The sequence below is a fragment of the Orycteropus afer genome, unplaced genomic scaffold, assembly GCF_000298275.1.
Source record: "Orycteropus afer afer isolate SDZICR_OR568_19922 unplaced genomic scaffold, OryAfe1.0 scaffold00061, whole genome shotgun sequence".
Lineage (NCBI taxonomy): Eukaryota > Metazoa > Chordata > Mammalia > Tubulidentata > Orycteropodidae > Orycteropus > Orycteropus afer.
In genome coordinates this window covers 11119088-11132502 of record NW_006921648.1, presented here as the reverse complement: position 1 = coordinate 11132502, position 13415 = coordinate 11119088, and the positions used below count along the sequence as shown (strand labels likewise).

The following is a 13415-nucleotide window of genomic DNA, read 5'->3' as shown; positions in this document are numbered from 1 at the left end:
CCTTCCTTCTCCCATGATTGTTCTCTCCAGGGCGTGTGTCTACTTGAGGTAAATGTTTAACTCACATGCCTGTACTTTGTTTGGCTGGAAACCACAGTTGTGGGTTCAATTCCAGACCTGAAGGGCAACTAGGGGCCATAGTCTCAGTGGTTACACCAGGCTCTATTGGACCAGCAAACCTGGTCCCCACCTTCTTTTTTTTTGCCTCCAAACGATTTTGAGTTTTGTTCCACATTGTTCTCCCTCTTTATGCAGGATCTCCTACATCCCTTCCAAGTGGATGGCAGTGGTAGCTGGGCACCATCTAGTTCTTCTGGTCTCATAGTTGTATAGGTTGCAGATCGGATGGTGTACCAGTCGCTGGGACTGATTGTTTCCATTAATTTTGCTTTTCTTCTTTCTTCTTGATGAGGAGAGACCCATTGTTGCATCTAGATGGCAGCTTCCTAGCTTTTAAGGTCCCAGTCGCTACTCGCCAAAGTAGTAGGTGGAACAATGTTTTGTATAGTAACTTACATATTTCTTATGAGTGGGATGGACCATGCAGTGTTTGTCCTTTGGTGAGTGACACTCTCTAGGTTCATCCATGTCATAGCGTGGATCAGGGCTGCATCTCTCTTCATGGCTGTGTCATCGTCCATGGGGTGTGTGGACCACGTTTTGTGTATCCATTTCTTCCATGCATGGACATTTAGGCTGTTCCCACCTTTTGGCTGTTGCTTAAACTTACGTACAATTATAAGTTCAGTTCCTCTGTTGCAGCAGCCACCGGTGGCCAGCGGCTACCATATTGGGCATCGTTGCCATAGGCCCAGAAAATTCCTTGCACAGCACAGGCTTATAGAAAAGTCAAGACATCTCTAAAGGGCTTTCAGAGTTTCTAGAACACGGCCCGGCGACCTGTCTTGCTTTATTTATTGACTTTGTCTTACGAGTTTTCTTCCTTGGGCCTCTGTTTGTTTCCACGTTCTGTTCCTTCGGAGAAATCTCTTCCTTCGAGTTTGGTTTAGAGGCAGGGCTTCCTCACAGGAGACTTCCCTTCAACACGCAGCAGAATTAATGGCTGCTTCTGCTCCCCATGGGTTCCATCCGATCCCGGGCCCTGGCACGAAGCCCTTGCCCTCCCCTCCCCCCCCACTCTCCGGAGATGGTTTGAATGGATTCTCTAATGCGGCCTAGCCCTACCCAGTTGAGACAACAGCCACACAAAAGACAGCTCTTTGTGGCCTGGAGGTGGTGGTGACATGGAACTCTGGACAGGAACACACCCTGGGTACAGGTGCTGTAATCTGAGGCGGGCACCGGCTTTGCTGGGCAAACAAAAGCCTTTCTCTGCCCTCACAAAGGAAATCGGTCCCGGCTCTTGTACTCATTTTTCAGAAGGGGAACTGCTGTGAGTGTGTGTGTGTGTACTTTAAAAAAAACAACGGTAACATACATACTACAAGTGCCCAAATCTTAATTGTACAACTTGAATTTCCACAAAGTGATGCACCCCTGTGTCCAACCCTGGAGGAAGAAACAGTGTGACTACCCCCCCCAGTCCCCCTCCCCGTCCTCTCTCAGGTTGACTCTGTCTTCCAGTGATAACCACTTTCCTGACTCCCAGCCCCATGGAGTCATTTTGACCATTTCTGAGGTGATTTGTGTGTGTGGTAACAGAACATTTTCCCGTTCAACTGTTTTTCACACGTAGAATTAGGTGGCATTGATTGCATTCATCGTTTGTGCGCCATTCCCGCTATCCTCGGCCACTCTTCCACCTCCCTCAGCAGGAGCTCAGTGTCCTCTAAGAAGTGACTCTCCCTGTTTTCCCTCCCACTCCTTTGGTAACCGCTGGTCATCTTTGGTCTCTGTCCTTTGCTTGTTTCATCTCAGTGGGAGCATATGGTATTTGTCCTTCGGTGACTTATTTCACGCAGGGTCCATCCATGTGACAGGCGTCAGGACCTTGTTTATGGCTGAGAATTCCTCCGTTGTTCGCTAGACCACAGTTTACCCATTGACGGACACTGAGGCTGTTGTGAATGGTGCTGCAGCGGACGACAGGGTGTATTTTTTGTGTGTGGCAGCTTTTGATCAGCATCGTGTTTGCCATAGTCTGCGGTTTTTCTTTTCCATCACCTGAAACACTGTCAGTAAAAACCACATAGCTTGGGAAAAAACACTAGATTTTCAAGACAGGTCATTGTGGGGTGAAGAGTTTTCTGTTTCAGTTCAGTTGATGCTTCCCCTTGGGATTGTAAAGGTTTCGATGATTTGGGGTTGTAGTTATTCACCTGTCATGTTTATTTGAGGATCCCTTGTTAAGTTGATGATTTGGGGACGCTGAAGGGGCATTGAAAGGCTCCCTTTCTGGCTTTGGGGCGAGGCTGGGTACGAGTTAATTCCTTCAGGTTTTCTGTTTGACAGGGTGAAAAGGACAGATTAAGGGGAAGGACAGAAAGAGAGAGCTATCTATGGAATTTCTGATTCTGGTATCTTCTGTTTTTGTCTTAGGTGAAAATGTCAGCTCCGGGACCCTATCAGGCGGCTGCTGGGCCTTCCTCAATGCCAAGTGCACCCCCATCCTATGAAGAGACGGTCAACAGTTACTACCCGACACCTCCAGCGCCCGTGCCTGGGCCAACCACAGGGCTCGTGACAGGCCCCGACGGGAAAGGAATGAACCCTCCCGCGTACTATACACAGCCGGTGCCCGTCCCCAACGCCAGTGCCAGTATGTGTGGTCGCCCAGGCCCCTCCCTACCACTCCTCAGCCCTCCACCCTGGCCTTGGGGATGTCTTGGGCCTCAGGAGAGGGGTCAAAGTGACTCTACTGAAAGAGTTCTAGCTAAGTGCCTACTGGCGCCCCGTGGCCCTTCTCTGGGAGTTTCATATGCAGTTGTTGAGGGTACACTGGATGAGTGCGTGGTTGTTCACGGTGCAGGACTACGTCCAGCATACATCAGTAACTTGTCAGCTCATCCCATGGCTCAGCCAGCGGTTTATGCCAGAGAAATTTAGTGGGAGTTTGTGTTTAAAGGGCCCACACCCTTGCTCACGAGGTTTAAGAGAGAACCATTGCCCCAGAGCCAGAGCTGGAGTAGGAGAGGGAGAAGCAGCAGCCGGGAATGAAAAACGGGTGAGTGGAGTCCCCCACGGCTCACCTGCAGTGCAGGCTGCTCTCTGCCCTGGAGCGGCCTCTTCACGGTCCCTGACTTGGTACTTCGTGCTGCCTGGTGTGCCCAGGTGTGTAGCTGATTCAGTTTCACGAGCATTCAGGAAGTACTAGCTCAGAGAGTGAGCCTGGAAGTCACACTCTGCCTGGGTTCAGTTAACTTCCCGGTGCCTCCGTTTCCCATCACCCATTGCCACTGAGTTGATTAAGATTCACAGTGGCCCCATGTGACAGTGCAGCTGCCCTGTAGGGTTTCCTGAGCTGCATCTTTACAGGGGCAGATCCTCAGATCCTTCTCCCAAGGAGCCACTGGGTGGGTCCAGACCTCCCACCTTTTGGTTTGCAGTTGAGCTCTTTAACCACTCTGCCACCAGGGTTCATTTCATCTGTAAACAGGCTTCCCGAAGTTATCTCCACCATGAGCTGTTAAGGTTCAGTAAGGTTCTGTGTGCCAGGCACAAGGTAACCATTTGAGAACAGTGAGCTGCTTTTCTCAGTGAAGCCCCTGGGTGGTTAGTGCACACAGCTGCCATCTGTAAGGTCGGAGGCGCACATCCGCTCAGGGGTGCCTCAGAAGAAAGACCTGGCAATCTGCTTTGGAAACAATTAGCCATTGGAAACCCTATGGGCAGCACAGTTCTGCTCTTGACACACAGGGGGTTGCCATGAGTGAGAGTCAACTTGAAGGTAGCTGGTGGTGGTGGTGGCGGTGGCGGTGGTGTTACTGTTCCTGCCTTGTAGTTACAGTGGGTGGGATAATAACTTCAGAGATGTAGGTCCCCTTGTAAGTAAAGAGCTTTTCTTGAACAGCAACAGCAAACACACGACAATTTACGTGCAGGTGCTGAAGCGGCTTCCAGTACTGCTGCTCTTCTGGAAGGAGGTTCTTTGGCTGTTCAGTTCGTGGTGGGCGTTTGTTCACTCCCCCTCACGTAAAGATTCTAAGAATGGCATTCGAACAACGCAAAGAGAAACAGAAGGAAGTCACTCTGACAGAAATAGGAGCTTAAAAACGTTGCCAAGAAACAAAGAACCCACTGAACCCTAAGTGCCTAATAATTTCCATCGGTGCAGATTCCCTTCTGATTGTTGCAGATGCCCTTACATGTTTTCGCATAGCTTTCCCTTCTTACCATTATTTCATACGCTGATTTCGTGTATCAACACGGTTCGCCAGCTTAGCATCCTAAAGAGCTGGGTCAGCGTTCCCCGGCTTAGTAAACACTACCCTTATCATTGCGTATTGGATTCTTCAAGGAGCTGTGTGAAAAAGTGGATTGTTTAGTCAAGGGTTAACCCCATAAGAGACACAGCGTGAGCTCTTTAGAGTCACATCTGATTCTTGCAACAGCACTATTATTTCTGTTTTCTGAGTAACAGCTTGATTGAGATCTAATTCGCTTACCATCAACTTTACCTTTTGAAAGTATACAATCTGGAGATGTTTAACATAGTCACAAAGTGGTACAGCCATCAGCACTATGCAATTCCAGAATTTCCATCACCCCCCAACCAAAACCCTGAATCCATTAGCAGTCCCCTCCCATGCACCTGGTGACCACTAATCTCCAGGTAAAAAAACTGAGACTGAAACCCGTCCCATCACCGTGTTTCTAATTACCATCTTCGGACCACCTTAGAAGAATCACGTAGGAGGCATGAAAAGGCAGTTTGGGCGCCTGCCCCAGCCCTGCTCAGTCAGACTCTCAGGGGGGCAGGGCTCAGGAATCAGCATTTTCAGTAAGGCCCTAAGTGGTTCTGTGGACAGTCAAGTTTGGATGTCTGGTCACAGAGCCAAGGCCCTTTTCCAGGCATGCACAGTCCCATCCCCTGTTCTGTGTGCAGAGGTTTTGAGAACCCCCACAGTGTAATTGTGGAGGTCTGCCTCTGCTTTCTCTCCCCTGGTTGTCTTTGCCGGATGTTTCCCTTGTTTGCTGACCGCTGTGTCTCCTGTTCCCCATCAGTTGCCGTGCAGACCGTGTATGTCCAGCAGCCTGTCTCGTTTTTCGACCGCCCGGTCCAGATGTGCTGCCCCTCCTGCAACAAGATGATCGTGACACGGCTGTCCTATAACGCCGGCGCCCTCACCTGGCTCTCCTGTGGGAGCCTGTGTCTGCTGGGGTCAGTCTCTGGCCCACACGGGCCCCCTGGGCGCTCCTGTCCCTTTGTCCTAAAAGAAATCAAAACTAAAAACTAAAAATATCTTTGCTGTCCAATCGGCTCTAGCTCGTAGCACCCTGTGGGTGAGGCTGGAACTGCCCCATCGGCTTCCCAAGGCTGTGATCCCTGTGGAAGCACACTGCTACATCTTCCTCCTGCAGAATCTCTAGTAGGTGGGAATCCCTGACCTTTCAGTTAGCAGCTGAGCCCTGTAACCACGGCACCAGCGGGGAAGGGCTCCACATCATTCTGTGTCATGTAGGCTGTCTTCGGTATTATATAGAGCAGCATCCCTGACCTCTACCCACCAGATGCCAGGAGCGTCCCCCTGCTCCCACCTGTGACACCCCAGTTGTCTCCAGACATTGCCAACTGCCCACTGGGGGACACGCTTGTCTACAGTTGAGATTCACCAGCCTTGCATATCAGCACCTGGCAGTTGCTATGCTGGCCTGCCTTCTGCTAAATCATCCACTCTGTGCGTGTAGGGACAAGCGTCATGGCCGCCTGCGTCTGTGTAGGGCAATACCCTGAGGGGTTGCTTTTCTTCTAGATTTTCATGACCTCAGTAATGATGTTTGCTTGACTTGGAGAGAGCCTTTAAACAGTCTGTATGTTAAAACACTTCATAGTAATCTCTTCTAAACCTCGTATCCTTTTATGACCTCAAGTATTTTTCTCATTGCCTTTCCTGGGGGATTGTGTAAATATTTATGTCTGCACCAAGGGTATTATATTTAAAGAGATAATAGTTTCTGCTCTTGGAGAGAAATTTGAGGAAAGACATTTTTTTTTTTTTCCTGAGCAGGTAAACGTAGCGTCCTTTTGTCCCTGGCCGTGTGAGCCATTTGGGGAACCATTGGTGTATGTTGTGTTGTACGTAGAAGGGACCGAACCACCGAAATCTGTTGCTGTTGATTCCGACTCAACAGCACCCCTAGAGGACAGAGTGTAACTGCCCCACAGGGTTTCTGAGGTGGTCAGTCTTTACGGAAGCAAAGCCCAGACCAAACTCACCGCCGTGGAGTCGTTTCTGACTCACAGCGCCCCTAGAAGTCAGAGAAGAACCTCCCCATACGGTTTCCAAGGCAGTAATCGTTATGGAAGCTGTCTGCCACATCTTTCTCCCACCAAGCCCCTGGTGAGCTCGAACCACCAACCTTCTGGTTAGCATCCAAGCACTTAACTACTTTGCCACTGGGGCTCCTTGTAGCGGGGGAGGGAGCTCCCTTCTTCCTTGAGAGAAGTGATGTTGGTGGGTGTCCTTCTGGAAGGTGCTTATACAGCTAGCCCCTTCCTCCTCATCTCCTGCTCCTCGAGAAGGAACAATATTTCTCTTCCTAATTTCAAAGCGAAACTCAAAACTCCAGAGAGATTCATCAACATCCTTCATGCATTAACTGGGGAAGAGACGAGACTAAAAACAACGTGTCTTGTGCCCCGCGTCCCTGTTCCAGCCATGGAACTCCATTTCTGGTGGTGGCTTTCATCCCTTGGGCAGAAAATGCTCAATAAAAGTTCACTGACTTTGGTATCAAACTAGTTTTTATGTCAGACATCAAGGAGAGACCACAGCCTTGGTGAGAGCATGCCTGTGATAAGATGCAAACGAAACTGTCCCACGTGACCTTGAATGCCACTTTGGGTTTTCAAAACTGTTTTATCTATCATATGACAGTATTTTTTTTTTTTAACAAACCACTAGTTGCTATCTTGCTACCAGTCTTCCTTTCTTGTTCTCCAGTACACAAATGTGCAGGGAAATGACGCGATCATGCTGCCTGTGATGGTTGGTCAAAGAGCCTCTGAAGAAAAAAATGCCTGGGGAAAAGAAAAAAAAAAAAAGCAAAAGATTTCAAGGAAGGGCAGAATGGAAGCTATCTTGAGTGCTGACTTCAGCTGATTGAACTTTTGAACTTGTCTGTCCTTCCTTTTTTCCCTTAAATATGGGAGAGTAGGTTCAAATCCTGCCTCATTAGCTGTGTGTCCTTGGACAACTGCGTTCACTTCTCTGTGCTCCTGTGTCCTCATCTGTAAACCGAGGACAGTAATAATGTCTGGCTCGGGTTGCTGAAGCTAAAATGAGTTGGTGTGTGTGCAGTGCTGCCTGGAGCCACCCCGTGGCGGGTTAAAGTTGGGTGTCAGCTTGGCTGGGCCTGGGTGAGTGGCTGGGCAGCTGGTGGTAGTTATTCCCCATGATGAGACTGGCAGTCAACTCCATGGTGGGATCTACCACAAGCAGCTGAGTAGCTGCTTTGGGTATGTGGTCTGCTTCCTGTATATAGGAAGCAGCTTTGGGAATGGTCTGTAGCTTGTGGGACCCTTGAACCCTGGATGTAGCCGAGTCGTTCAGCAGCCTGCCATGCCCTGCTGATCCTGGGGCTTCTTCTGAACTTGAGTTCATGGCCTGCCATGTGGTTTGGTAACATCGGGACTGTGTCTTTTTACTGTCAACCTCGGGCTTGTCAGCCTCAGCAGCCAGCAGCTGAGTGAAGAAAAGGCTCCAGCTTCAGTGGGCCTTGAGCAGGTGGCAGAGCTAAAGCCTTTCACCTAGCCTCTAGAACCTGGCACTTTGAACTTGGACTTAAAGCCTCCATACTGTAGGAGAATAGACTCCTGTTTGTTAAAGCCATTGCATTTGTGGTATATTTCTGTTAGAGCGCACTAGGTAACCAGAACGCTCAACCACACAGGTAAACCACACAGGTAAAGGTTGTCTCTGAATGGACCGACTGGCCCTTATTTGAACTTTTGGTCTACTTAGGCAATTGGAGAACCTTTCTTTCACAAGGTACTTTTATCATCTGAATAGTTTCAGAATCTGCTTTGTATGAGTCAGTATCTTTCTATAAAATGTTGAGGTGTTTTTTTTTTGTTTTTTTTTTAACTACATCTTTGGCAGACCCCGACCAGGAGGCTGTTTGAAGATGCTGCCTGTCTTTGCTGTGACTGTTGTTGTAGGTTACGAGAGGTGTTCCTTAGGGAACTTGATTTGGTTGTGGCAATAAGAAGGAGCCTTTCCATCTGAAAAAGAATCTTAAGAAAATTATAGCCTTAGGCAGGAGTTAGCAAACTGTGGCCCTAAGGCCAAAGTTGGCCTACGGCTTGTTTTAAGTTTTATTCCAGTGTAACCATGCCGCTTTATTCACGCATTGCCTCTGATGGTTTTCAGGCTACGAGGGACAGAGTTGGACAGCACAGATGGCCCACAAAGGCTAAACTGTTTACTCCCTGGCCCCTTTCAGATAAAGTTTGCTCACCCCGACCTAAGCTACCCAGATGACCCAGGCTTTGAAAATATACCCAGGACCGGCCCCCTGCTGGGAGCAGCTTTGGCATTGGTCTGGTTATTCATCTCCTGTAGCGGCAGTAGGGCCTATGGCATCTGACTGCTCACCAGAAGGCTGGAGGTTCAAACCCACCAGCCACTCCTCGGAAGGATGACTAGGCAATCTACTGTCATAGAGATACCACCTTGGAAACCCAAGGAGGGGTCGCTATGAGTCGGATCCAACTCAACAACAGTGAGTTTGGTTTTGGTTTTTTGTAGCAGCAATAACAAATGATTACAAGCTTGGTGGCTTTGAAACAACAGAAGTGTATTATGCTCAGTCCTGGGTGCCAGGAGTCAAAATCAAGGTGTCAGCAGGGGCATTCCCTCCGAAGGCTCTAGGGCAGGATCCTTCCTCTCTTCTGGCTTCTGGTGGCTACAGGCGTTTCTTGGCTTGTGGCCGCATCCCTCCGCTTTCTGTCTCCGTCTCCACATGGCATTATCCCTCCTTTGTCTCCTGTCTGTGTGTCTCCAGTCTCTCCTTGTCTTCTCTCCTGAGGATACCTGTCGATGGATTTAAAAGGTTGGGCAATCCTACTTCCGTAGTGATACTGCCTTGGAAACCCAAGGAGGGGTCACTATGAGTTGGGGCCGACTAGACGGCACATAACAACAGGTGACATAAATGGTTGGTGCTTGACTGCTCACCTAAAGGTTGGTGGTTCGACTCCATCCAGAGGTCATGTGGAAGAAAGACCTGGCAGTCTGCTTCTGTGAAGATCACAGCCAAGAAAACCCTGTGAAGCTCGGTTCTGCTCTGTAACAACTGGGCTTGCCTTTGGGTTGAGGACAGGGGTTTGCTTTTGAGTTTTGGTCATTGGATTTAGAACTCACCCTAAATCCAAGATGATCTTGTCTCGAGATCCTTAACACATTGATATCTGCAGATGCCCTTTTCCCAAATCAGATCCTATTGCCAGGTTCTGGGGGTCAGGACGGGGACATCTTTTTGGGGCCACTGCTCACCCGCTGTGGTTGGTGACGTGGCCGGTGCACGGCCGTCTTGTTCCTGCAGGTGCGTGGCGGGCTGCTGCTTCATCCCCTTCTGCGTGGACGCCCTGCAGGATGTGGACCACTACTGCCCAAACTGTAAAGCCCTCCTGGGCACCTACAAGCGTTTGTAGGACTCGGCAGACGGCGGAGGGAGCTGTGCGCTGCAAGAAGCCTTTCCCGACTCTCAGCCAGCCCCACCCTGGGGGTGGTCGCAGCTCTCCAGGGGTCTATCATCAAAGGTCACAAACCGCCAAACCCAGACATTGCTGCTTGGAGATGTGCACAGGATATGCGGACATTCACCGCAAGCGTGGCTTCAGGGGTCACCTGTCCACCTGTGACCCCAGCTCATCCCACCTAACCAGGGTGGTTGCCCTGTCTATCTTCCGGGGACCTGCCGTGGGCTGCCTCCTTCCCCTGCCTCAGGGGCCCCTTCTGGTGGTGGGCTCAAGCTGAGAAGCCACACGTTGCCTTATGTTTTCAGACTGTCCTGGCCCGAATGGGGTGGACCCAGCCTTGAGTGCCTACCATCTTACGCATCCCGTCCCCACCCCGGTGACACAAATCTTGCCTTCCAGACTTGAAGGGCTTGTCTCTGATTATGTCTGTTGCCGACTTTTCATTAGCACACAAATTCACTTTAATTTTTAAATACAAGGAGGGGCTGTTAACACCCGCTGGACACACAGCTATGAAGTCATGAGCGTGTGTTAGGATCCTGTCATTCTCTGCCTTTTCTTGGCTCTCTGTACCAGACCCTAAGGCCGCTTTCCACGAAGGGCTTTGTCCTCGTGCAGGAATTGTACGAACAGTTTGCATGGCCTCCTTTTGGTGTTAAATACCTCTGAACAGGATTTTAAAAGGAGGGACTCACAGAGCCGTTTTCCATCACCGATTGGCTGATAGCATTTTTTACATTTACCACTACCTTCTCACTTTATATATAGTTTTTGAAACAGAAAAAGGAAGTGAGTCATTTCCTCCACTGCCTTTAATTGGGTTTAGTGTGGTTCTTAAAACCCTCTACAGTGAACCCTCAAAGTGGGGCCCTTTCGGGTCCCTGGTGCTGTGGTTGGAAAGACAGGGGAGGCACCTTTGAGGGTGGTCCAGGTGCTGGTGTTGAAGGGCGTGCAGACCTGGCCTGCTTCAGAGGGGGCTAAAGCTGAGTTTACTATAAGGGAATACAATTTGCTATGTCACGTCAGAGACATGACTTCTGGGGTCCAAGCAGCAAGCCAAGTTCTAGGGGACCTGCTGTGTCATCTTTGAGCTCAAGACAAGGCCAGGTTAGACTTCCTCATGTCCCTCTTTTGGTAATAAATTGTCACAGGAACACATGTGAATTACATTGCATAGAAATCAAACCTAGGCCTTGGGCAAAATCTGTGTATCACTTGAAAATTATAGCCATAACTGTTGATTCCGCTTATTCACTTGATGTTTCGCAAATTTCAGTAATTATTTTCGCAATAAGTATGGATACCCAGACAGTGCTTTGGGTTTTTTCTGCTTTTAAAAAATAAAGCCTTTGGTTCACTTGGTGAACTATTTTTCAATTCTTACGGTGTGAAGAATGGTCTCATGTCATGTTTCCAGACGTTGCTACAAAGAGCCTTTGTTTGCTCCGTGGTGGTAGACAGGCTGCCGTGATGAAGACTTCAGACTTGCTCAGTGTCCTCAGCGTCAAGGTGACCGATGTTGAGTCGGGTGGATTGCTCCTGACGCAGACTGGACACTGGGTTGTTGGAACCCACTGAGCATCCTTCATGGCAGTAGGCCATTGCTTTCAAGTTGTAATAAAATGCGTGGAAGGAGGCCGTCCTCATTCATTCCCCAAACAAAACGTGCTTTGTGCTCTGTTAATTGATCGGGGTGGTAGAAGCGGGGCATTGTAGCTCACCCCCCCACGCCCCATTTCCTACCTGATGATACAGCTTTGTTTCAGGCCATGCAGGAAAGTCATGCATCTTGGTGCAGCCTGCCTTGTCATTTAAAGCATAGTTTATGGTCTGGAGAAATCGCCGCTTTCCCCAGTCCTTGTGTGTTTTCCCTTCATTTGGCGGAATCCGTGGCCATGCATGTTTAGCAGTTTTGCTCAGATGGCAGTATGAAAATGGTCTCAAGCTGTCATTAATTACGTATGCCCTATCTCAAGGACCACGAGAATACATAATGTATGGATCTTAAAAGACAATAGGTAATGCCTGAGCACAATGCATTCTTTGGCCATTCCATTTGATTGTTCAAAGTGTGCCGGCTTATTCGTGTCTTTTTACAAATGGAAAAGGCCCTTTGTTCTGCCGCTGTTTGTTGGAGACTTTGGGATAGTCAGTTGCAAACACTGAATCTCATTCATTATGAAAGGGCTTTATACCTCCTTGTATTTCTCCAGAAAGAATTTTCACCACTTTGAAACCTAAAGTAGCTATGTTATCTTACACGCGGGGGTGGCTATTTAGCTAAGGTAGCCTTGTCATATGTGTTGGTTTGTGTCTTACTAATGAAAAGTATTCTGTTATCACATCGATTTAACCCATTTTAAAAGCATATGACTCATTCCTTGCTGACCACCATGAAAATGTTTTCTCTGGGACAACAGTTGTCCCGGTTGCTACTGAGAAAATGGGTTGGGTTGCTGAGCTATTTACATTTCGCTTCACACACTCACACGACTTGGCTTTGACTTTTTTCTCTCCCTTGTGTTTGGGGGTGTTAAGATACTTCTCCAACTCTGGGCTCTCAAGACCTTTGTTAAGAGTAAATCTAGACGTTGGAATTTTACTTACAAATTCTGATTTGCATTTTGGAGCCTATTAAAGTTATCTCCTGTCTTTATTACTCAACTGTTTACAGTAGGTTGTCTGTTTTTCATCTGAGCACCAGAGAATTGAAAGGAGATCCAGCCGGGATGATGAGAGAGAGAAACCAGATTTTGTTGTTGTTGTTGTTTTAATCTAAGAAATTTAAAGAAACAAGATTCTGGGGCTCAGGAAGATTTTTAAAAATAGTAACACAGTTCAGAGGCAAGTGTAGCTAGCATCTGATGCATTTAGCCAGCCACCCCTCTGCAATATTAGGAAAATGGTCGTGCATTTAACCCTTTCAAATCTCTTAGTGCTGCAGCATCTGCTAAGTGATGTTATACATGGTTTTCCAAACTGGGCAAAATCCATGTACTGGGAGTATGCTTGTCTCAGTGCATCACAGGTAGGTAGTTGTGACTGATGGACACCCAATGTATGCAGAGTAGAAATGTCCCATACAGTGTCTTCCAGGGCACCTCCAGATGGGCTCGAACTCCTGACTTTTAGCTCGTAGTCAACCACTTAACTGTTGATGCCACCTCCCAGAGGGTAGGGCTACAGACTCTTTGTGAAAGTTCTCGGTTGGTTATACAGTTGTGTTTGTGTGCTGGTCACAGGGCAGAGTGAGTCCTGGGCAAAGTGGAAGCCTCTGATCTGGTACGTCTGCGGTTTTTGCTGTTTATCATTGATAGGCGCCTGCTGTGTGTGAGGCACTGAGCAACCAGAGTACAAAACGTGATCCCGCCTGCAGAGAACGCAGGACCGCACTGCCAGCACTTCTGGTGGCTTCTTTTCTTTTTTTTTTTTAATTAGGATTTGGGTGAAGATTTACAGAGTAAATTCACTTTTCATACAGCAGTTCACATATACTTTGTCTCATGTCACTGATCAAAATTTACAATGCAGCAGCTCCCCTCCCACTTCCTCCCCATAGTTACCTCCTCCCAGTGTCCATCCCTTCATACTC

The 13415-nt window shown here is 48.5% G+C and overlaps 1 protein-coding gene across 1 annotated transcript; it reads left to right on the top strand.

Annotated features, from left to right (window-relative positions):
* Positions 1-2505: 2505 nt before the first annotated feature.
* LITAF (lipopolysaccharide induced TNF factor) lies at positions 2506-9775 on the top strand. The gene is made up of 3 exons (XM_007939627.1): positions 2506-2719; positions 5125-5281; positions 9667-9775. Exons 1-3 carry the CDS (start codon positions 2506-2508, stop codon positions 9773-9775), a joined length of 480 nt encoding a protein of 159 aa, XP_007937818.1.
* Positions 9776-13415: the final 3640 nt, after the last annotated feature.

What these genes read in the sequence shown, in the direction of transcription:
- LITAF (XM_007939627.1), top strand. Translation starts at nt 2,506, where the DNA reads ATGTCAGCTCCGGGACCCTATCAGGCGGCTGCTGGGCCTTCCTCAATG. An exon ending in CGTCCCCAACGCCAGTGCCA is followed by an intron (nt 2,720 to 5,124) that starts GTATGTGTGGTC and finishes GTTCCCCATCAG; the next exon opens with TTGCCGTGCAGACCGTGTAT. An exon ending in GGGAGCCTGTGTCTGCTGGG is followed by an intron (nt 5,282 to 9,666) that starts GTCAGTCTCTGG and finishes TTGTTCCTGCAG; the next exon opens with GTGCGTGGCGGGCTGCTGCT.